The sequence below is a fragment of the Salmo salar genome, chromosome 26 (assembly GCF_965601325.2).
Source record: "Salmo salar chromosome 26, fSalSal1, whole genome shotgun sequence".
Taxonomy (NCBI): domain Eukaryota; kingdom Metazoa; phylum Chordata; class Actinopteri; order Salmoniformes; family Salmonidae; genus Salmo; species Salmo salar.
Genome location: NC_138316.1, coordinates 46,154,344 through 46,179,185, shown reverse-complemented (window position 1 = coordinate 46,179,185; position 24,842 = coordinate 46,154,344). Strand labels below are relative to the sequence as shown.

The window sequence follows — 24,842 nt, the reverse complement described above, 5'->3', positions numbered from 1 at the left end:
AAGACTTAAGCTTTTTATTGGCAGTGGAAAATAAGTTTCAGTATTTTATTGAAAGTAATCCATAAATAATACTGTGATAAAATAGTTAAGTACTCAGACTGTACATCATTTTGTTACCAGAGCAGGAGAATACAAATGGGGAAAACTGGAGATTAAAAAAAGAAGAAAAATCAGCATTTGCTTTGTGCATTATAAAATGACTAAATCACAAAGGGAATAACAACTAATGTAGGGTGGAAAGGAAGTCTTCGCTTCCGTGACATTATCTGTCTTGAAAAAGTATTGCCACAGCAACCTGTGTTAAAACACTCAGAAACAGCTTTAAAAAATGGCAACTTCTAAAAATCAAACGGAGAAAGCAACAAACACGACGGAGATGAGGAATAAATAAGACAGCCAGAGAAAGGAGGTAAGAAAAGAAAAACATCAGGCTTGATTAAAGTCTCTGTAGTACAACATGTTGGTTAAAGGTCTGTGGGTGGATCGCTCCACCTCGGGTGAGTAGCTAGTCGCTGGGATCAGTTTAGGCCACAGTGGACTTGGTCCGTCGATACGCTTTCGGCTCAGGTCTGGCTCCCGTTAGTGTGCTCCAGGGGAAGGCAGGGGAAAGAGAGGGATGAGAAGGAGGGAAAGAGGAATGGAGAGTTTGGGCATGCGAGGTTGACTGGAGAATTGGAGATCCTACACAGTGGAACGGTCTCTTACCAAGCGATGCATCTGAAAACAGCCCTGGTCTTCACTACTGTTTATGGCTTTTGTTTCAGTCTTTCTACAGGTTTGGTTTCACAGGAAAGAACAAAGAGAAAGAGAGTTGTTTCACGTGTCACCTGTCGTCACAGTTACCCAGGGCCTTGTGGTTACGGTCCGCCCGGTGCTTAGCGACCACAGCGTTGTAGCAGTTTGTGAAACAATGTCATTCAGAACTCCAGCAATATTTCTGATATTCACATATCCTCATTGTCCTAGAAGAGCTGCATTTACAAATAATCCCCATGGATACGCTTGAAGATAACAACAGGCTGGGGGAGAAGGGAAATGGGCTCCAATTCAGTTAGAAAGTCACTTATTAAAGTCACCCGATCATCAGTTCAATGATTAAAAACAACAGAGGACAGAGAAATAAAAACATACATCTTGTCAATACAAGATCAGGAATATATATATATATAAAATGATTAGATAATGTCTGTAGATATAAATATACAAACTCCAGACCATCTAAAAACATTCAGTTACATCTGAGAGTTAACCTTGATAAGGACACAATTGGAACAGTTTTAGAAAAGAGGGATTTTTCCATTTAGGTGGGAGAGAGGGGTGAAGTAACAGATACATAACAAATCTAAAACCATTGAAATGTCCCACCAGCTTGCTAACATAAATAGAACAATAAAGATTGATAAATCTAGTACTGAGATTGGTGACGTGGTTGTTAGTTATTTTATCTCTGTGATGACAATACAACTCTGTGCGAAGTGTCCTTGCAGGGTCAGCAGCTGCTCCTGATGGGGGGAAACTCACACCCCTCATCCTCCAACCAGCAGTCACCTATAGAAATAATGAGGATCAACTAAGAGAAGAGGAGGTAGAGAGACAGAGGTAGAAAGAGAGGTAAAGAGAAAGACAGAGACAGGCAGGCAGGCAGACAGAGGGGCAGACAGAGGGGCGGGCAGACAGAGGGGCGGGCAGACAGAGGGGCGGGCAGAGACAGAGAAGCAGCAGATGAAGGAGAGAAAGAGGAGAGGAGGAGCGTAGACATGCGTTAATATAGCCAAGAAAGCAGAGGCACAAGAAGCTGCTTTAACAGAAGAGATCCACTGTGAAGTGTGTGTGTGTGTGTGTGTGTGTGTGTGTGTGTGTGTGTGTGTATTTATATATATATAAACTTACTGTGTAGTGTTAGCAGGAGTATGTCCTGACTGTGGCAGTGTCCAGCCTCTTTATTGCAGACTGACTCCCTGCATCCCCACAGCAAAACCACATGCAGAAACATGCTGTTAGTTAGTCACTCACAATCTCCAGCATAACACACCCACACACACTAGAGCTGGGAAAACACTAAACCATTGTTGAAAGCATATTGTGTAAGGTCTCCTTAACAAGACAGAGATGAAGCCGCAGCAGTGCCACAGACACAATGAGCCCTCATTCCCCGTGGACCCAACCCCTTGTCCTACCGTCCATGGGGCTCCTTTTGGGCTGCGTGGAGGGGGACGCTGCGTTGCTATTGGGCAGTCTGAAGTTGGCGGGCAGGGTGTCGGCTGAGCCCGGGGACATCCCCCGGGCGTCTTTGGGCCGGAACTTCTTCCTCCAGGAGGGGGCGCGCCGGAAGTTGTTATCATCCTCCTGGAAGAGATTCAGAGAGAGGAGGAAGCAGGAAGGAGATAAAGATGCGGATATACATGGAGGAGTGATTTAGAAAGAGTGTGTGTGTGAGTGTGCGCTTTAGAAAGTGTGTGTGTGTGCGCATGTTAGTGAGTGTGTGCGCTTTAGAAAGAGTGTGTGTGTGTGTGTGGGATTTAAATTGTGCGTGCGTGTGTGTGCGCTTTAGAAAGTGTGTGTGTGTGTGTGTGTGAGTGTGTGCTTGTGTGAGTGATTTAAAAAGTGTGTGTGGTTTAGAAAGTGTGTGTGTGGTCCATCATATGTGTGTGTCTCACCTCATCCAGTCTCCTCTCTGTACCGATGGCCAGTAGACTGTTGTACTCACTCTCCAGAGCTGCTCTCGCCTACAACACAGGAAGGAGGGAGAGACAGACAGTAGATGAATGAGTGCGTCTCCTCTCACTTCGGAGTGAAGGAGACAAGAGCTGACGTCTCAGCTGGGAGCGCTGTCTGACTGCCAGGGTGTGTGTGTGTGTCTACGTCCTGTGTGGGTACCTACCTGTGTGTTCTGGGTGGGGATCTGCAGCAGCAGGGCCAGGGCGTTGTGGTCGAAGGTTTCATCCAGGGCCAGCAGAGCTCCGTGTACGCCGCTCTCCAGCAGGTTGTTACTGTACTCCTTCAGCCCCATGGCCTGTACCCAGCTGATCACACGCTCGTTACTCCACACCAGCACGTCTGCTCAGGGTACACAAAATGGTAACCAGTTGGTACAGAAACGTTTGGGGAATGATCAGGGAACACATCCAAAGAGAGTCAAAAATAATTCCTCTGTAGAAAAAATAAATAAAAAATAAATAAATTAAAAAATCGGGAAGGATGAATTAATTTGACATTTCAGATTCTCCCATAGTGTTATTATCTTAGCGTTGCTGACACTTCAGATTCTCCCATAGTGTTATTATCTTAGCGTTGCTGACACCAGATTCTCCCATAGTGTTATTAGCTTAGTGTTGCTGACACTTCAGATTCTCCCATAGTGTTATTATCTTAGTGTTGCTGACACCAGATTCTCCCATAGTGTTATTAGCTTAGCGTTGCTGACACCAGATTCTCCCATAGTGTTATTATCTTAGCGTTGCTGACACCAGATTCTCCCATAGTGTTATTATCTTAGCGTTGCTGACACTTCAGATTCTCCCACAGCGTTATCTTAGCGTTGCTGACACTTCAGATTCTCCCATAGTGTTATTATCTTAGCGTTGCTGACACTTCAGATTCTCCCACAGCGTTATTATCTTAGTGTTGCTGACACCAGATTCTCCCATAGTGTTATTATCTTAGCGTTGCTGACACCAGATTCTCCCATAGTGTTATTATCTTAGCGTTGCTGACACTTCAGATTCTCCCATAGTGTTATTATCTTAGCGTTGCTGACACCAGATTCTCCCATAGTGTTATTATCTTAGTGTTGCTGACACTTCAGATTCTCCCATAGTGTTATTATCTTAGCGTTGCTGACACCAGATTCTCCCATAGTGTTATTATCTTAGCGTTGCTGACACCAGATTCTCCCATAGTGTTATTATCTTAGCGTTGCTGACACTTCAGATTCTCCCATAGTGTTATTATCTTAGCGTTGCTGACACTTCCGATTCTCCCATAGTGTTATTTGCTTAGCGTTGCTGACACCAGATTCTCCCATAGTGTTATTATCTTAGCGTTGCTGACACTTCAGATTCTCCCATAGTGTTATTATCTTAAGTGTTGCTGACACCAGATTCTCCCATAGTGTTATTATCTTAGCGTTGCTGACACCAGATTCTCCCATAGTGTTATTATCTTAGCGTTGCTGACACTTCAGATTCTCCCATAGTGTTATTATCTTAGCGTTGCTGACACCAGATTCTCCCATAGTGTTATTATCTTAGTGTTGCTGACACCAGATTCTCCCATAGTGTTATTATCTTAGCGTTGCTGACACTTCAGATTCTCCCATAGTGTTATTATCTTAGCGTTGCTGACACTTCAGATTCTCCCATAGTGTTATTATCTTAGCGTTGCTGACACCAGATTCTCCCATAGTGTTATTATCTTAGCGTTGCTGACACTTCAGATTCTCCCATAGTGTTATTATCTTAGCGTTGCTGACACTTCAGATTCTCCCACAGCGTTATTATCTTAGCTAACTAAATGATGAGTGAATCTGAACAGTGTGGTCATTTCTCCCTTCGGTTGACTGTCATTTTCTCTCACCGTTATCCCAGCTGTTACCTTGCAGCTCCAGCTGGGTCTCATCACGCCTTCTCTCCAGCTCCTTCCTGTCGTAGTTCAATCTCCTCAGACACATCACCCCACACTGGAAACTGTTCCTGTTACACAGACACATTGACTGGTTAAATATTTAGACAGAAACAAAATGAACGTCCCTAGTTGTCCATGGCACCATTTTGGCCCTTAATAGTGGGAACTGTCCACCATTTATTTTGGCCCTTACCTATGGAAACTGTAACCCATTTTGGTTCCTAATACCTGTGGAAGCTGTCCACCATTTTCAGCCTTTTACCTGTGGAAGCTGTCCACCATTTTGAGCTTTTACCTGTGGAAACTGTTCACCATTTTGAGCTTTTACCTGTGGAAACTGTTCACCATTTTGAGCTTTTACCTGTGGAAACTGTTCACCATTTTGAGCTTTTACCTGTGGAAACTGTTCACCATTTTGAGCTTTTACCTGTGGAAACAGTCCACCATTTTGAGGCTTTTACCTGTGGAAACAGTCCACCATTTTGAGGCTTTTACCTGTGGAAACTGTCCACCATTTTAAGCTGTCCCCTCATGTCCTTCTTGGTGAGGTGGTCCAGCATGCGTGCGTCTACCAGGGACTCCATGAAGTAGGAGCGGTACTGGGGCAGACCCAGGCTGGGCAGCCACTCGTTACCAATCCACTCATGGTTCATGTCTCCATACGCCAGCGTCTGTGGAGGGAGGGACAGGGGCTAGGTCAGACTGTGTTTGGAGTCTATTGAAGAGTCAAAAGTTAGTGGGGGATGGCTACCATCACTATGAAAGGCTATCAGGCCATTACAACAAGAAAAAGGCTAGGTGGGAAAGTGATGGAAATCACCCCATTAAAATCTAGTGTGTGCATGTGTCTGTAGGTTCATGTTTGTGTGCAAGTTACAGCAGGTTTAGGTGCAGCTACGACCACAGATCAGAACTAGGGCCAGTGAGAGAACTAGACTGATGTGTGTGTTCTGATAGGTGGGAGGTCAGAGAACTAGACTGATGTGTGTGTTCTGATAGGTGGGAGGTCAGAGAACTAGACTGATGTGTGTGTTCTGATAGGTGGGAGGTCAGAGAACTAGACTGATGTGTGTGTTCTGATAGGTGGGAGGTCAGAGAACTAGACTGATGTGTGTGTTCTGATAGGTGGGAGGTCAGAGAACTAGACTGATGTGTGTGTTCTGATAGGTGGGAGGTCAGAGAACTAGACTGATGTGTGTGTTCTGATAGGTGGGAGGTCAGAGAACTAGACTGATGTGTGTGTTCTGATAGGTGGGAGGTCAGAGAACTAGACTGATGTGTGTGTTCTGATAGGTGGGAGGTCAGAGAACTAGACTGATGTGTGTGTTCTGATAGGTGGGAGGTCAGAGAACTAGACTGATGTGTGTGTTCTGATAGGTGGGAGGTCAGAGAACTAGACTGATGTGTGTGTTCTGATAGGTGGGAGGTCAGAGAACTAGACTGATGTGTGTGTTCTGATAGGTGGGAGGTCAGAGAACTAGACTGATGTGTGTTTTGATAGGTGGGAGGGGAAGGAAGTAGCCCAACTGTAAACAACTTCTAAACAGCAGAGGCTTGTAATAATTCTCTCCTGTCCTGACTGTGGCTTCTAAACAGGACATCTGAGTCAATGTCTGTCTGCCACCACAAGCGTTTGATGGAGAAGCCATATCACTATGTGTGTAACTACATTATTCCTGCTGCAATATCCTCCTTCTCCGATACCTCCAGATTTGCAGCTGATACTTTAGTCAGCTGCACATTTAAAGGTAACGGAGACCAAGAGCCATACTGTTATCAGAGCATCCGTGCAAGAAAACAAACTATCTGTCCAACTGAAACTACTGAGAAATAATCAAACTGAAACAACCATCTGTCCAACTGAAGAACTAAACTGCCCAACTGAAATAAGGTGAAATGTCCTCGTCGTCTACCACAGCCAGAGAAAAGAGAGACAGACAGGGGTGTGCAAACCTGGGCCCAGCTGCCCTCGTCATCCTCCTGTTGTTAGCATGGTTAGCATGGTGAGAGAAGAGAAGCGGGTTAGAGTTAGTGACTGTGGCAGTGCTGGGTTCGGCAGCTCAACATCAACATGCTACTTAACCAGTGTTAATGTTAAGACAACTCAACTAGAAACTGGACATGCAACCAACAGCTCATGCTTTAGGCTACATTAGTGTCCTGTTCTCAATGAACCTGGGATTGACCTCGAATCCATTTGAATATCTATTACTGCTGTTTGACCTGTTGAAGCATCCATTGTAACACATGTATTAGTAAATCCCAGGTTGAAACAGGACTGTAAATATAGCATTGAGCAAAAGTGTTTAAATGAAATACAGTTTTATAACTTGACAAACAGTGCCTTGCGAAAGTATTCACCCCCCTTGGCATTTTTCCTATTGTGTTGCCTTTCAACCTGGAATTAACATTTATTTTTTGGGGGGTTTGTATCATTTGATTTACACAACATGCCTATCACTTTGAAGATGCAAAATATTTTTTCTTGTGGAACGAAAAAGAAATAAGACAAAAAAAATACGGAAAACTTGAGCGTGCATAACTATTCACCCCCCAAAGTCAATACCTCGTAGAGCCACCTTTTGCAGGAATTACAGCTGCAAGTCTCTTGGGGTATGTCTCTATAAGCTTGGCACATCTAGCCATTGGGATTTTTGCCAATTCTTCAAGGCAAAACTGCTCCAGCGCCTTCAAGTTGGATGGGTTCCGCTGGTGTACAGCAATCTTTAAGTCATACCACAGATTCTCAATTGGATTGAGGTCTGGGCTTTGACTAGGCCATTCCAAGACATTTAAATATTTCCCCTTAAACCACTCGAGTGTTGCTTTAGCAGTATGCTTAGGGTCATTGTCCTGCTGGAAGGTGAACCTCCGTCCCAGTCTGAAATCTCTGGAAGACATCAGGTTTCCCCTAAGAATTTCCCTGTATTTCGCGCCATCAATCATTCCTTCTATTCTGACCAGTTTCCCAGTCCCTGCTGATAAAAACATGGTGGTGTTCTCGGGGTGATGAGAGGTATTGGGTTTGCGCCAGACAGCGTTTTCCTTGATGGCCAAAAAGCTACATTTTAGTCTCATTTGACCAGAGTACCTCCTTCCATATGTTTTGGGAGTCTCCCACATGCCTTTTGGCGAACACCAAATGTATTTTGCTTATTTTTTTCTTTAAGCAATGGCTTTCTTCTGGCCACTCTTCCGTAAAGCCCAGCTCTGTGGAGTGTACGGCTTAAAGTGGTCCTATGGACAGATACTCCGTGGACCTTTGCAGCTCCTTCAGGGTTATCTTTGGTCTCTTTGTTGCCTCTGATTAATGCCCTCCTTGCCTGGTCTGTGAGTTTTGGTGGGCGGCCCTCTCTTGGCAGGTTTGTTCTGGTGCCACATTCTTTCCATTTTTTAATAATGGATTTAATGGTGCTCCGTGGGATGTTCAAAGTTTCTGATATTTTTTTTTATAACCCAACCCTGATCTGTACTTCTCTACAACTTTGTCCCTGACCTGTTTGGAGAGCTCCTTGGTCTTCATGGTGCTGCTTGCTTAGTGGTGTTGCAGACTCTGGGGCTTTTCAGAACAGGTGTATATATACTGAGATCATGTGACACTTACATAAAGTCCACCTGTGTGCCATCTAACTAATTGTGTGACTTCTGAAGGTAATTGGTTGCACCAGATCTTATTTAGGGGCTTCATAGCAAAAGGGGTGAATACATATGCATGCACCACCTTTTTTTGTACATATTCTGAAACATGTTATTTTTTTCATTTCACTTCAACAATTTGGACTATTTTGTGTACGTCCATTACATGAAATCCAAATTACAAGTTGTAATGCAACAAAATAGGAAAAAAGCCAAAGGGGATGAATACTTTAGCAAGGCACTGTACTGTGTAGCAATTAGGCCTGGAACATAAAGACAACACAAATCTAATGTTAACCAGTCATTTCTGTTCAAAAGCTAAGTCTGTGCTGAACTTAGCCTTCAACCAAACTGACAGACAGCCTTCAACCAAACTGACAGACACACAAAAAACACACGTACTGACACCAAAAGCCCAAACCAAGACACAGACATGGACAAACAGGGCCGTGAGAAAAGTACAGACAGGGAGTAACACCCAACTACCAACCAGATCACTAGCAGTCGCCTGCGCCAGTGACTGCCCAATGGCTTGGGGAGACTAACCGTGGAGGGCGTGGCCGCAAGGCACTCCAACTCTTCGTGCGTGACCCACACGTTCCCCGTGGACTGATCATGTGACAACCCCAAGAGTCACCAGTGATGCAAGCGTGTGAGAGGAAAGGGAGGAGGAGGGAGAGGAGAGGGAGAGGAGAGGGAGGAGCAGAGTGAAGAGAAGGAGGAGAGGGTGTGAGGATTTGTTTATATTAAGAACAGAGGGAGGATGGGAAGGAAAATAAGACCAAACAGCATTGTTATTATCACATCACATGATTCAGAGAGAGAGAGAGAGACAGAGTGACAGAGAGAGACACAGAGAGAGACACAGAGAGAGAGCGAGAGAGACACAGAGAGAGAGAACGAGAGAGAGAAAGAGAGAGAGAGGCCCCAATCAGGGCAGTCCTTGTGAGTGAGTGAGTGATGTGCCGTGAACTCTGATTGGTGGAAAGGTTACAGTTAGAAACGCTATTAGCTGGTTAGAGAAGTGACAGTAGCATGCTCCAATCAGGAGGAGAGGAAGAAGAGGGCAGGGTCCTCCAGGGTCCACGTCTGCACTGGACTTCTTCAGAAGGTCTTCATTTTGGAGCTACCAGTATCTTTGCTGTGTCTGTGTGTATGCTTCACGTGTGTATGGGTTCCCATGTGTGTGTGTGTTGTCGTGTGTGTGTGTGTCTTACAGTTCTGGAGGTGGGGGGGGCAGAGGGGGAGGTGAGAGACATGATCTCCTGGATAGCCAGTCTCAGTTTGAGGCGGTGGAGGGGGTTACTGATGCCAATCTCCCTCTGGATCTCTGTGTCCGACAGGGCAGACATGATGGCACCGCTCTTCACATTGGCACGACATGCCGCCACGTACCAGGCTGGCATACCCACCCACAGCTACAGAGGAGACAGAGGGGAGGACAGAGGTGGCAGGGGAGGACAGAGAGGGGACAGAGGTGGCAGGGGAGGACAGAGAGGGGACAGCGGATGGCAGGGGACAGCGGATGGCAGGGGAGGGGACAGCGGATGGCAGGGGAGGGGACAGCGGATGGCAGGGGAGGGGACAGAGGTGGCAGGGGAGGGGACAGAGGATGGCAGGGGAGGGGACAGAGGATGGCAGGGGAGGGGACAGAGGTGGCAGGGGAGGGGACAGAGGATGGCAGGGGAGGGGACAGAGGATGGCAGGGGAGGGGACAGAGGTGGCAGGGGAGGGGACAGAGGTGGCAGGGGATGGGACAGAGGTGGCAGGGGAGGGGACAGAGGTGGCAGGGGATGGGACAGAGGTGGCAGGGGAGGGGACAGAGGTGGCAGGGGAGGGGACAGAGGATGGCAGGGGAGGGGACAGAGGATGGCAGGGGATGGGACAGAGGATGGCAGGGGAGGGGACAGAGGATGGCAGGGGAGGGGACAGAGGTGGCAGGGGATGGGACAGAGGTGGCAGGGGAGGGGACAGAGGTGGCAGGGGATGGGACAGAGGTGGCAGGGGAGGGGACAGAGGTGGCAGGGGAGGGGACAGAGGTGGCAGGGGAGGGGACAGAGGATGGCAGGGGAGGGGACAGAGGATGGCAGGGGAGGGGACAGAGAGGGGACAGAGGTGGCAGGGGAGGGCAGAGAGGGGACAGGAGAAAGAAGACATGCTTGGGTTATTTTGGGGTTATTTTTGTGTTTTGAATGTGTATGCACATGATAACAAGTTTAGATAGCTGCCCACAAAACTCACTTAGCAGCCTAAACATTTCTGTTTGCTGACATGGGCTAATTGACTGACTATCAGTGAATGACATGAGCAGAAAAACTGCTTATGCACAACCAAATTTAGAAATTGCAACTTGTGTATTCTACTTATCTAACTGTCAACAGTAAGTTGAGACCCCGACGGGAGGATGGGATTGATCTGACAGTTGCCCATCCCTGCTTTAGAGTCTAGAGTTGCGAAACCCGAGTAACTTTCTAAAAATCCCACTTAGAAGATTCCAGGATTCAGGACCCTACTGGTGTTTAACCCAGGGGAGATGCAGGACCCTACTGGTGTATAACCCAGGGGAGATGCAGGACCCTACTGGTGTTTATCCCAGGGGAGATGCAGGACCCTACTGGTGTATAACCCAGGGGAGATGCAGGACCCTACTGGTGTTTAACCCAGGGGAGATGCAGGACCCTACTGGTGTTTAACCCAGGGGAGATGCAGGACCCTACTGGTGTATAACCCAGGGGAGATGCAGGACCCTACTGGTGTATAACCCAGGGGAGATGCAGGACCCTACTGGTGTTTAACCCAGGGGAGATGCAGGACCCTACTGGTGTTTAACCCAGGGGAGATGCAGGACCCTACTGGTGTATAACCCAGGGGAGATGCAGGACCCTACTGGTGTATAACCCAGGGGAGATGCAGGACCCTACTGGTGTTTAACCCAGGGGAGATGCAGGACCCTACTGGTGTATAACCCAGGGGAGATGCAGGACCCTACTGGTGTTTAACCCAGGGGAGATGCAGGACCCTACTGGTGTTTAACCCAGGGGAGATGCAGGACCCTACTGGTGTATAACCCAGGGGAGATGCAGGACCCTACTGGTGTTTAACCCAGGGGAGATGCAGGACCCTACTGGTGTTTAACCCAGGGGAGATGCAGGACCCTACTGGTGTTTAACCCAGGGGAGATGCAGGACCCTACTGGTGTTTAACCCAGGGGAGATGCAGGACCCTACTGGTGTTTAACCCAGGGGAGATGCAGGACCCTACTGGTGTATAACCCAGGGGAGATGCAGGACCCTACTGGTGTTTAACCCAGGGGAGATGCAGGACCCTACTGGTGTTTAACCCAGGGGAGATGCAGGACCCTACTGGTGTTTAACCCAGGGGAGATGCAGGACCCTACTGGTGTTTAACCCAGGGGAGATGCAGGACCCTACTGGTGTTTAACCCAGGGGAGATGCAGGACCCTACTGGTGTATAACCCAGGGGAGATGCAGGACCCTACTGGTGTTTAACCCAGGGGAGATGCAGGACCCTACTGGTGTTTAACCCAGGGGAGATGCAGGACCCTACTGGTGTATAACCCAGGGGAGATGCAGGACCCTACTGGTGTATAACCCAGGGGAGATTCAAGACCCTACTGGTGTTTAACCCAGGGGAGATTCAAGACCCTACTGGTGTTTAACCCAGGGGAGATGCAGGACCCTACTGGTGTATAACCCAGGGGAGATGCAGGACCCTACTGGTGTTTAACCCAGGGGAGATTCAGGACCCTACTGGTGTATAACCCAGGGGAGATGCAGGACCCTACTGGTGTATAACCCAGGGGAGATTCAAGACCCTACTGGTGTTTAACCCAGGGGAGATGCAGGACCCTACTAGTGTTTAACCCAGGGGCTGCATTCGGTCTTCAACGAGGTCCGCAATGAAAATTATTTATATTTCCTTACCATCAAAATTGGCAAAAAAAAAGAAAAAAAGATCCTCTATCATTTTGGGGAATTTGATGCTCCTTGACTGTCTCATTCTGGTGTTTATTAGAGTTGGACAGTCAAACTGTATGACTGTCTCATTCTGGTGTTTATTACAGCTGGACACAGTCAACAAACTGTATGACTGTCTCATTCTGGTGTTTATTAGAGTTGGACACAGTCAACCAACTGTATGACTGTCTCATTCTGGTGTTTATTAGAGCTGGACACAGTCAACAAACTGTATGACTGTCTCATTCTGGTGTTTATTACAGCTGGACACAGTCAACAAACTGTATGACTGTCTCATTCTGGTGTTTATTAGAGCTGGACACAGTCAACAAACTGTATGACTGTCTCATTCTGGTGTTTATTAGAGTTGGACACAGTCAACAAACTGTATGACTGTCTCATTCTGGTGTTTATTAGAGTTGGACAGTCAAACTGTATGACTGTCTCATTCTGGTGTTTATTAGAGCTGGACACAGTCAACAAACTGTATGACTGTCTCATTCTGGTGTTTATTACAGCTGGACACAGTCAACAAACTGTATGACTGTCTCATTCTGGTGTTTATTAGAGTTGGACAGTCAAACTGTATGACTGTCTCATTCTGGTGTTTATTAGAGCTGGACACAGTCAACAAACTGTATGACTGTCTCATTCTGGTGTTTATTACAGCTGGACACAGTCAACAAACTGTATGACTGTCTCATTCTGGTGTTTATTAGAGCTGGACACAGTCAACAAACTGTATGACTGTCTCATTCTGGTGTTTATTACAGCTGGACACAGTCAACAAACTGTATGACTGTCTCATTCTGGTGTTTATTAGAGTTGGACACAGTCAACAAACTGTATGACTGTCTCATTCTGGTGTTTATTAGAGTTGGACACAGTCAACAAACTGTATGACTGTCTCATTCTGGTGTTTATTAGAGTTGGACACAGTCAACAAACTGTATGACTGTCTCATTCTGGTGTTTATTAGAGCTGGACACAGTCAACAAACTGTATGACTGTCTCATTCTGGTGTTTATTAGAGCTGGACACAGTCAACAAACTGTATGACTGTTTCATTCTGGTGTTTATTACAGCTGGACACAGTCAACAAACTGTATGACTGTCTCATTCTGGTGTTTATTAGAGCTGGACACAGTCAACAAACTGTATGACTGTCTCATTCTGGTGTTTATTAGAGTTGGACAGTCAACAAACTGTATGACTGTCTCATTCTGGTGTTTATTAGAGCTGGACACAGTCAACAAACTGTATGACTGTCTCATTCTGGTGTTTATTAGAGTTGGACACAGTCAACAAACTGTATGACTGTCTCATTCTGGTGTTTATTAGAGCTGGACACAGTCAACAAACTGTATGACTGTCTCATTCTGGTGTTTATTAGAGCTGGACACAGTCAACAAACTGTATGACTGTTTCATTCTGGTGTTTATTACAGCTGGACACAGTCAACAAACTGTATGACTGTCTCATTCTGGTGTTTATTAGAGCTGGACACAGTCAACAAACTGTATGACTGTCTCATTCTGGTGTTTATTAGAGCTGGACACAGTCAACAAACTGTATGACTGTCTCATTCTGGTGTTTATTAGAGTTGGACAGTCAACAAACTGTATGACTGTCTCATTCTGGTGTTTATTAGAGTTGGACAGTCAAACTGTATGACTGTCTCATTCTGGTGTTTATTACAGCTGGACACAGTCAACAAACTGTATGACTGTCTCATTCTGGTGTTTATTAGAGCTGGACACAGTCAACAAACTGTATGACTGTCTCATTCTGGTGTTTATTAGAGTTGGACAGTCAAACTGTATGACTGTCTCATTCTGGTGTTTATTAGAGTTGGACACAGTCAACAAACTGTATGACTGTCTCATTCTGGTGTTTATTAGAGTTGGACAGTCAAACTGTATGACTGTCTCATTCTGGTGTTTATTAGAGCTGAACACAGTCAACAAACTGTATGACTGTCTCATTCTGGTGTTTATTAGAGCTGGACACAGTCAACAAACTGTATGACTGTCTCATTCTGGTGTTTATTAGAGTTGGACAGTCAACAAACTGTATGACTGTCTCATTCTGGTGTTTATTAGAGTTGGACAGTCAAACTGTATGACTGTCTCATTCTGGTGTTTATTACAGCTGGACACAGTCAACAAACTGTATGACTGTCTCATTCTGGTGTTTATTAGAGCTGGACACAGTCAACAAACTGTATGACTGTCTCATTCTGGTGTTTATTAGAGTTGGACAGTCAAACTGTATGACTGTCTCATTCTGGTGTTTATTAGAGTTGGACACAGTCAACAAACTGTATGACTGTCTCATTCTGGTGTTTATTAGAGTTGGACAGTCAAACTGTATGACTGTCTCATTCTGGTGTTTATTAGAGCTGGACACAGTCAACAAACTGTATGACTGTCTCATTCTGGTGTTTATTAGAGTTGGACACAGTCAACAAACTGTATGACTGTCTCATTCTGGTGTTTATTAGAGTTGGACAGTCAAACTGTATGACTGTCTCATTCTGGTGTTTATTAGAGCTGGACACAGTCAACAAACTGTATGACTGTCTCATTCTGGTGTTTATTACAGCTGGACACAGTCAACAAACTGTATGACTGTCTCATTCTGGTGTTTATTAGAGTTGGACACAGTCAACAAACTGTATGACTGTCTCATTCTGGTGTTTATTACAGCTGGACACAGTCAACAAACTGTATGACTGTCTCATTCTGGTGTTTATTAGAGTTGGACACAGTCAACAAACTGTATGACTGTCTCATTCTGGTGTTTATTAGAGTTGGACAGTCAACAAACTGTATGACTGTCTCATTCTGGTGTTTATTAGAGCTGGACACAGTCAACAAACTATGACTGTACGTCCATTATTAGTTGTACAGGTTAGATTTGGTTTGAGTCATTTTAAATTATATTGAGTTTGTTTCCACCACAAAAACAACATTTCATGTATTTATTTTTTGTACTCAAACCACGCCGCGGGACAGATTGGCCGGATCCAGCCCGCGGGCCGTGTGTTTGACACCCCTGCTCTAACCCTTCCTATCTGGATGGGTCATATTGTTCTTCTAGGAAGCACAGACTGCTTAGCCCTGACTGTCCGTGTGTGTGTGTGTGTGTGTGTGTACTTATTCATTTTTGTGGTGTGTCTCACCTCCAGCCAGACCACTACAGTGGGGCCGTCCCACTGGGCGAAGGGAAGACTCTGCCTGCGAGCCTCTTCCAGCAACTCATGCCTAAAACAACACACATGGTTAGAGAGAGAGAGAGAGAAACACACACACACACACACACACACACACACACACACACACAGAGAGAGCCCATTTGACCATACACACACATACACCTCAACCTGCACACCATGAAAACACAGTACCTCACACACATGCCCACACATTGTTGTAAACATGCCGAGGTAAAACAGAGAGAAAGCTGAGGATTTTAACCCTGCGGCAGTTCAGACCTAGAGAAAGAGAGGGAGAAAGAGAGGGAGAGGGAGAGAGCAACCCCAGATCATTTCCAGAACATTCTGGCCAGGTAAACAGGTCAGAAGTTTAAAGGCTGGTGACCACTTCAAAGCTTTGCAGGAGTCACATTTAAATCAATAAATTTGGTGGAAGACTCCTGCTCCTGAGTCAAGAAGGAGACCACCTTTATGCCAAGCCACTGTTACATAACCAGTATCTTTGTGGCCAACAGACTAAGGGCATCATGGGAAATGGAGTTATCACAACGGTTCAATACTAGGGGGAAACGTGTGTTAGTTAGAATGCATCCATAACACAACAGTCAGTAGAGGACAGAACACATGCAACAAAATACATGGAAAAACCTTCAGATAGTACGTTTGTCTATTTTTGTGTGTAATATTTTGGTCCACAAGATGGTACCATCCACTACTTAGCAGTGGAAAGATCCCACTAGTATCAGATCAGAACTAAAACCTGGCAAGACTGACTCAGTGTCAACTTCCACAGTTCTTAGTCTACACCTGTTAGTCTCATGTTTACGAAGCTATGTGACAAAATTACATTTGAATTCAGGAAGTACACAGAAAATTCCAATTCTCTACCATGCTTTTCAAATTAGGACATTTTGGAATTGAGTTTACTGTTTGAATTGACTGGAATTGAAATGGACTTGACACCAACCCTGATAAGTTGATCCTAGTTCTTTAGTTAACACCGGAAGAGGCTCAGAGAAAGCTTTCTAAAAACGGCAGGTAGACACATTCCTGTTAGTTGAGATGGTACTGTAAGGTATAGCAGTGAGGAAAATACATCAGGTCTGAGGAGAGCTGGTGAGGGCAGCATGAAGCCAACTGTTTGGAGGCAAAGAGCGCAAAGCAACAAGCAACATGGAGTAGATGACTCACCCTGTCTTTGGACTACAGATGGAATGAGAGAGGGATGAAATAAAAGAGTCAGAATCAGCTAAATAAAAAGAACTGAAGCCAATTAAAAATAACCTAACTAGGCATAGGAGAGGTCCTGGTGGCGATGGCCAATGAGAACCAAGCTTGGACTCCTGGTGGCGATGGCCAATGAGAACCAAGCTTGGACTCCTGGTGGCGATGGCCAATGAGAACCAAGCTTGGACTCCTGGTGGCGATGGCCAATGAGAACCAAGCTTGGACTCCTGGTGGCGAAGGCCAATCAGAACCAAGCTTTAACTGTATCAAACAAACGTAGATCTATCAAAAGTGTCATTAAATGTTTGCTTCAAAACACAAAACTAATTCAACCACCTTACTTTATGCATATTTGAAAGTTATACAGTTATGATCAAGTCACCCCTTGATTACTTAAAGAAAAAAGGGGGACATTAGTTCAGAAAAATGAATGAATGTGAAATGGAAGCCTGGCTGACACACTGCATCATATCAACCTGAACTAGAAGCATGAAGCTGTACAAATGCATAGGGCTGGTTTCCCAGACACAGATAGAGTGCACCCCTGGAATAACAAGCATTCATTAATAGGAGTGCGGGAAACTGGCCCTTAGAAAATCCCACCCTGGCAGTGTGGCTGAGGAGATGCAGTGAATTGGGAGATCGAGTTTGTGTGGACGGGACGGGCGGGGGTATGAGACCAGGACCCTGGGAGGGACAGCATGGAGCATGAGGCCCGGGAGGGACAGCATGGGGCATGAGGCCCGGGAGGGACAGCATGGGGCATGAGGCCCGGGAGGGACAGCATGGGGCATGAGGCCAGGGAGGGACAGCATGGAGCATGAGGCCAGGGAGGGACAGCATGGAGCATGAGGCCAGGGAGGGACAGCATGGGGCATGAGGTCCGGGAGGGACAGCATGGGACATGAGGCCAGGGAGGGACAGCATGGAGCATGAGGCCAGGGAGGGACAGCATGGGGCATGAGGCCCGGGAGGGACAGCATGGAGCATGAGGCCAGGGAGGGACAGCATGGGGCATGAGGTCCGGGAGGGACAGCATGGGGCATGAGGCCCGGGAGGGACAGCATGGGACATGAGGCCCGGGAGGGACAGCATGGGACATGAGGCCAGGGAGGGACAGCATGGAGCATGAGGCCAGGGAGGGACAGCATGGAGCATGAGGCCAGGGAGGGACAGCATGGAGCATGAGGCCAGGGAGGGACAGCATGGAGCATGAGGCCAGGGAGGGACAGCATGGAGCATGAGGCCAGGGAGGGACAGCATGGAGCATGAGGCCAGGGAGGGACAGCATGGAGCATGAGGCCAGGGAGGGACAGCATGGGGCATGAGGCCCGGGAGGGACAGCATGGAGCATGAGGCCAGGGAGGGACAGCATGGAGCATGAGGCCAGGGAGGGACAGCATGGAGCATGAGGCCAGGGAGGGACAGCATGGAGCATGAGGCCAGGGAGGGACAGCATGGAGCATGAGGCCAGGGAGGGACAGCATGGAGCATGAGGCCAGGGAGGGACAGCATGGGGCATGAGGCCCGGGAGGGACAGCATGGAGCATGAGGCCAGGGAGGGACAGCATGGAGCATGAGGCCAGGGAGGGACAGCATGGAGCATGAGGCCAGGGAGGGACAGCATGGAGCATGAGGCCAGGGAGGGACAGCATGGAGCATGAGGCCAGGGAGGGACAGCATGGAGAGGGGACATGAGGCCAGGACCCAGGGAGGGACAGCATGGAGAGAGAGCAGGTGGCAGCACGCTACACGGCAGGGTGAGCATAGAGCAACACAGGGTTGTTCCAGTGCTGGGGTCTGATCTACAACGGTCATATAGAACACACAAGCATAAACAGCAGCATGGCTGGAGCCATCAACCAGACCTATCTGAGCTAGATTGACCTCTCTAGTACAGCAAGATCTATGGTTGACCGAGTAAATTCATATCTATTGGAAGGAAGCCGAAAACACCAGTCTATTTACCACTAGTATTATCTACTGTTAACTAGACGGAACCATTCTAGCTACTGTTAACTAGAAGGAACCAGTCTGGCTACTGTTAACTAGAAGGAACCAGTCTAGCTACTGTTAACTAGAAGGAACCAGTCTAGCTACTGTTAACTAGAAGGAACCAGTCTAGCTACTGTTAACTAGAAGGAACCATTCTAGCTACTGTTAACTAGAAGGAACCAGTCTAGCTACTGTTAACTAGAAGGAACCAGTCTAGCTACTGTTAACTAGAAGGAACCAGTCTAGCTACCACTCCAGTAGTATTTACTGTTAACTAGACAGAACCAGTCTAGCTACCACTCCAGTAGTATCTACTGTTAACTAGACGGAACCAGTCTAGCTACCACTCCAGTAGTATCTACTGTTAACTAGACAGAACCAGTCTAGCTACCACTCCAGTAGTATCTACTGTTAACTAGAAGGAACCATTCTAGCTACTGTTAACTACAAGGAACCAGTCTAGCTACTGTTAACTAGACAGAACCAGTCTAGCTACCACTCCAGTAGTATCTACTGTTAACTAGAAGGAACCAGTCTAGCTACCACTCCAGTAGTAGCTACTGTTAACTAGACGGAACCATTCTAGCTACTGTTAACTAGAAGGAACCAGTCTAGCTACTGTTAACTAGAAGGAACCAGACTAGCTACTGTTAACTAGAAGGAACCAGACTAGCTACTGTTAACTAGAAGGAACCAGTCTAGCTACCACTCCAGTAGTATCTACTGTTAACTAGACAGAACCAGTCTAGCTACCACTCCAGTAGTATCTACTGTTAACTAGACAGAACCAGTCTAGCTACCACTCCAGTAGTATCTACTGTTAACTAGAAGGAACCAGTGTAGCTACCACTCCAGTAGTATCTACTGTTAACTAGACGGAACCAGTCTAGCTACCACTCCAGTACTATCTACTGTTAACTAGAAGGAACCAGACTAGCTACTGTTAACTAGAAGGAACCATTCTAGCTACTGTTAACTACAAGGAACCAGTCTAGCTACTGTTAACTAGAAGGAACCAGTCTAGCTACCACTCCAGTAGTATCTACTGTTAACTAGACAGAACCAGTCTAGCTACCACTCCAGTAGTATCTACTGTTAACTAGACGGAACCATTCTAGCTACTGTTAACTAGAAGGAACCAGTCTAGCTACCACTCCAGTAGTATCTACTGTTAACTAGACAGAACCAGACTAGCTACCACTCCAGTAGTAGCTACTGTTAACTAGACAGAACCAGTCTAGCTACCACTCCAGTAGTAGCTACTGTTAACTAGACGGAACCATTCTAGCTACTGTTAACTAGAAGGAACCAGTCTAGCTACCACTCCAGTAGTAGCTACTGTTAACTAGACGGAACCATTCTAGCTACTGTTAACTAGAAGGAACCAGTCTAGCTACTGTTAACTAGAAGGAACCAGACTAGCTACTGTTAACTAGAAGGAACCAGTCTAGCTACCACTCCAGTAGTATCTACTGTTAACTAGACAGAACCAGTCTAGCTACCACTCCAGTAGTAGCTACTGTTAACTAGACGGAACCATTCTAGCTACTGTTAACTAGAAGGAACCAGTCTAGCTACCACTCCAGTAGTAGCTACTGTTAACTAGACGGAACCATTCTAGCTACTGTTAACTAGAAGGAACCAGTCTAGCTACTGTTAACTAGAAGGAACCAGACTAGCTACTGTTAACTAGAAGGAACCAGTCTAGCTACTGTTAACTAGAAGGAACCAGTCTAGCTACTGTTAACTAGACGGAACCATTCTAGCTACTGTTAACAAGAAGGAACCAGTCTAGCTACTGTTAACTAGAAGGAACCAGTCTAGCTACTGTTAACTAGAAGGAACCAGTCTAGCTACCACTCCAGTAGTATCTACTGTTAACTAGACAGAACCAGTCTAGCTACCACTCCAGTAGTATCTACTGTTAACTAGAAGGAACCAGTCTAGCTACCACTCCAGTAGTATCTACTGTTAACTAGACAGAACCAGTCTAGCTACCACTCCAGTAGTATCTACTGTTAACTAGAAGGAACCAGTCTAGCTACCACTCCAGTAGTATTTACTGTTAACTAGAAGGAACCATTCTAGCTACTGTTAACTACAAGGAACCAGTCTAGCTACTGTTAACTAGAAGGAACCAGTCTAGCTACCACTCCAGTAGTATCTACTGTTAACTAGACAGAACCAGTCTAGCTACCACTCCAGTAGTATCTACTGTTAACTAGAAGGAACCAGTCTAGCTACCACTCCAGTAGTATTTACTGTTAACTAGAAGGAACCATTCTAGCTACTGTTAACTACAAGGAACCAGTCTAGCTACTGTTAACTAGAAGGAACCAGTCTAGCTACCACTCCAGTACTATCTACTGTTAACTAGACAGAACCAGTCTAGCTACCACTCCAGTAGTATCTACTGTTAACTAGAAGGAACCAGACTAGCTACCACTCCAGTAGTATCTACTGTTAACTAGACAGAACCAGTCTAGCTACCACTCCAGTACTATCTACTGTTAACTAGACAGAACCAGTCTAGCTACCACTCCAGTAGTATCTACTGTTAACTAGAAGGAACCAGACTAGCTACCACTCCAGTAGTATCTACTGTTAACTAGACAGAACCAGTCTAGCTACCACTCCAGTACTATCTACTGTTAACTAGACAGAACCAGTCTAGCTACCACTCCAGTAGTATCTACTGTTAACTAGAAGGAACCAGACTAGCTACTGTTAACTAGACTGAACCAGTCTAGCTACCACTCCAGTAGTATCTACTGTTAACTAGACAGAACCAGTCTAGCTACCACTCCAGTAGTATCTACTGTTAACTAGAAGGAACCAGACTAGCTACCACTCCAGTAGTATTTACGTTGCGTCACTGACAGGATGTGGAAACACCTACTTCTTCTGCAGTTTCCTGTTCTTCTCAGCGGGGCCGCCTAGTTTTCCCAGCCCCAGTGCATCCTGGGGAGAGGTCTCTGCCTCAGGGGTACCAGCTGTGAGGAGAAATGGAGAGTCAGAGGTTAACGTCAGTGCAGGTAGTCCCTTCCTGTTTCAGCTTGTTTTCTTCTGTTTGCTGCCTAATGAACATGAGCCTGCAGGCATGTTTTAGGGAGGGGGGGACTGACCTTGGCTGCCAGGGGACTCCTTGCTCCCTGGGGGGCCTGGCCGACCCTTCTCCTTCTTGCCGAAGAGGCGCCCGATGGAGGACTTGATGCTCTTCTTCTTGGCTGCCTTGTTCAGAGAGTCCTGACTGCTGTTACTGCTGCTGGGGTTACTACCCTGGCCGTCCTGTAGGGTGGTCATACTGAGACAGAGAGAGGTGGGGTGAGAGGAAGAGCGAGATGGGGGGGAGAGAGGAAGAGCGAGATGGGGGGGAGAGAGGAAGAGCGAGATGGGGGGGAGAGAGGAAGAGCGAGATGGGGGAGAGAGGAAGAGCGAGATGGGGGAGAGAGGAAGAGCGAGATAGGGGAAGAGAGGGAGGGGAGAGAAAAGGTGGGCGAGAGAGAGAGAAGGGGGAGCGAGAGAGAGAAGGGGGAGCGAGAGAGAGAAGGGGGAGCGAGAGAGAGAAGGGGGAGAGAGAGAGAAGGGGGAGCGAGAGAGAGAAGGGGGAGCGAGAGAGAGAAGGGGGAGCGAGAGAGAGAAGGGGGAGAGAGAGAGAGAAGGGGGAGCGAGAGAGAGAAGGGGGAGCGAGAGAGAGAAGGGCGAGAGAGAGAGAGAAGGGGGAGCGAGAGAGAGAGAAGGGGGAGCGAGAGAGAGAGAAGGGGGAGCGAGAGAGAGAGAAGGGGGAGCGAGAGAGAGAGAAGGGGGAGCGAGAGAGAGAGAAGGGGGAGCGAGAGAGAGAGAAGGGGGAGCGAGAGAGAGAGAAGGGGGAGCGAGAGAGAGAGAAGGGGGAGCGAGAGAGAGAGAAGGGGGAGCGAGAGAGAGAAGGGGGAGCGAGAGAGAGAAGGGGGTGCGAGAGAGAGAAGGGGGAGCGAGAGAGAGAGAAGGGGGAGCGAGAGAGAGAAGGGGGAGCGAGAGAGAGAAGGGGGAGAGAGAGAGAGAAGGGGGAGCGAGATGGGCATGAATGCATAAAGAGATATACAGAGAGAGAGAGAGAGATAGAAAGCGAGGGAGAGAGATGTGGATAGATAAATACATTGAAAGATCAGAAACAGAGGGATGAAGGGATGGATGAACGGACAGATAAGAGAACGACAGAAGGAGAGAGAGAAACATGGCTATTGTAGAAAACAGAGTGATATATTGGTCAGGCAGAAAGGGGCTTCCTACCTGCGGATGTCTCTGATGTCCTCATGGCTGGCAGTGTGGCTGGCCCCCTTGTGCAGGCGCATGGAGCGCGGTGTGGTGGGAGGGGACGTCTCACACTGGATTGTGGTCTTGTCGTCCTGGGCAGACTAGAACAACACGGGGACACTCAGTCAGTTACTGTCTTCTAACGGGAAAAGGGGGTAGAGGAGGAGAGCTTTTATAAAGCGTCTCTCGCTTCTCTGTATGGAGTCGATGGGGAGGACGGAGGAGAAGACAGACTCGTTCTTCAACCTAGAAAGAAGAAAAGCTTTGTGACATGTTCATTTCAGGATGTTCAAGACACTCAGGTTTTGGGAAGTGTAGAGGTGAGACACGTGTGGAGGGGGAGGGACACACACACACCGAAGGAAAGAGTGAAGGTTTGAGTAAGTTAGGGAGTGTGGGGTTGGGAAGTCACATTTTAGGGGGTGTAGAGTCTAAACTACAGGTTATGGTTGGGAAGGTGCAGACAGACCGGCAGGCAGACAGGCAGACAGACAGACCGGCAGGCAGGGTAGAGGCCAGAGAGAGAGAGCAGTAACTAGCGTGGGCTCTAGATTACCTTCCTGCGGTGCTTGCGCAGGTCACTAGGCTGAAGCATGGCAGCGGAGGAGGAGAGAAGAGAGGACGTTAGATACACACACTACCAGCAGAACAGAAAGCCCAGCACAGGCACACACACACACACACACACACACACACACACACACACACACACACACACACACACTAAATGAAAAAGTAGAGTCCAACATGCACCACCCTGCATTACTACATCACTCTACTGTCTCCCCCCCTACCACCACCCTGCATTACTACATCACTCTACTGTCTCCCCCCTACCACCACCCTGCATTACTACATCACTCTACTGTCTCCCCCCTACCACCACCCTGCATTACTACATCACTCTACTGTCTGTCTCCCCCTACCACCACCCTGCATTACTACATCACTCTACTGTCTCCCCCCCTACCACCACCCTGCATTACTACATCACTCTACTGTCTGTCTCCCCCTACCACCACCCTGCATTACTACATCACTCTACTGTCTGTCTCCCCCTACCACCACCCTGCATTACTACATCACTCTACTGTCTCCCCCCTACCACCACCCTGCATTACTACATCACTCTACTGTCTCCCCCATACCACCACCCTGCATTACTACATCACTCTACTGTCTCCCCCCTACCACCACCCTGCATTACTACATCACTCTACTGTCTCCCCCCTACCACCACCCTGCATTACTACATCACTCTACTGTCTCCCCCCCTACCACCACCCTGCATTACTACATCACTCTACTGTCTCCCCCCTACCACCACCCTGCATTACTACATCACTCTACTGTCTCCCCCCTACCACCACCCTGCATTACTACATCACTCTACTGTCTGTCTCCCCCTACCACCACCCTGCATTACTACATCACTCTACTGTCTTCCCCCCTACCACCACCCTGCATTACTACATCACTCTACTGTCTCCCCCCTACCACCACCCTGCATTACTACATCACTCTACTGTCTCCCCCCTACCACCACCCTGCATTACTACATCACTCTACTGTCTCCCCCCTACCACCACCCTGCATTACTACATCACTCTACTGTCTCCCCCCTACCACCACCCTGCATTACTACATCACTCTACTGTCTCCCCCCTACCACCACCCTGCATTACTACATCACTCTACTGTCTCCCCCCTACCACCACCCTGTATTACATCACTCTACTGTCTCCCCCCTACCACCACCCTGCATTACTACATCACTCTACTGTCTCCCCCCCTACCACCACCCTGCATTACTACATCACTCTACTGTCTGTCTCCCCCTACCACCACCCTGCATTACTACATCACTCTACTGT

The 24,842-nt window shown here is 47.3% G+C and overlaps 1 protein-coding gene across 16 annotated transcripts in view; it reads right to left on the bottom strand.

Moving 5' to 3' along the window:
• Positions 1-24,842, bottom strand: part of LOC106599863 (liprin-alpha-1) — a 91,543-nt gene continuing 66,701 nt past the window's right edge. For 3 of the 16 annotated variants that reach the window (XM_082969772.1, XM_082969773.1, XM_082969758.1), the window contains exons 17-31: positions 23,525-23,554; positions 22,945-23,069; positions 21,801-21,979; positions 21,575-21,668; positions 15,421-15,502; positions 9,477-9,677; positions 8,806-8,868; positions 6,577-6,603; positions 5,119-5,294; positions 4,576-4,691; positions 2,882-3,057; positions 2,659-2,726; positions 2,178-2,359; positions 1,891-1,958; positions 1-1,570 (exon numbers count right to left, since the gene is read on the bottom strand). In XM_082969772.1, the coding sequence (XP_082825898.1) occupies positions 1,900-1,958; positions 2,178-2,359; positions 2,659-2,726; positions 2,882-3,057; positions 4,576-4,691; positions 5,119-5,294; positions 6,577-6,603; positions 8,806-8,868; positions 9,477-9,677; positions 15,421-15,502; positions 21,575-21,668; positions 21,801-21,979; positions 22,945-23,069; positions 23,525-23,554 (1,578 nt within the window). In that variant the 3' untranslated portion in view covers positions 1-1,570; positions 1,891-1,899. Of the gene's footprint in view, positions 1,571-1,890; positions 1,959-2,177; positions 2,360-2,657; positions 2,727-2,881; positions 3,058-4,575; positions 4,692-5,118; positions 5,295-6,576; positions 6,604-8,749; positions 8,869-9,476; positions 9,678-15,420; positions 15,503-21,574; positions 21,669-21,800; positions 21,980-22,944; positions 23,070-23,524; positions 23,555-24,842 lie in introns of those variants that run through there. The other 13 variants (XM_082969759.1, XM_082969762.1, XM_082969761.1 and 10 more) reach the window with 13 other exon arrangements.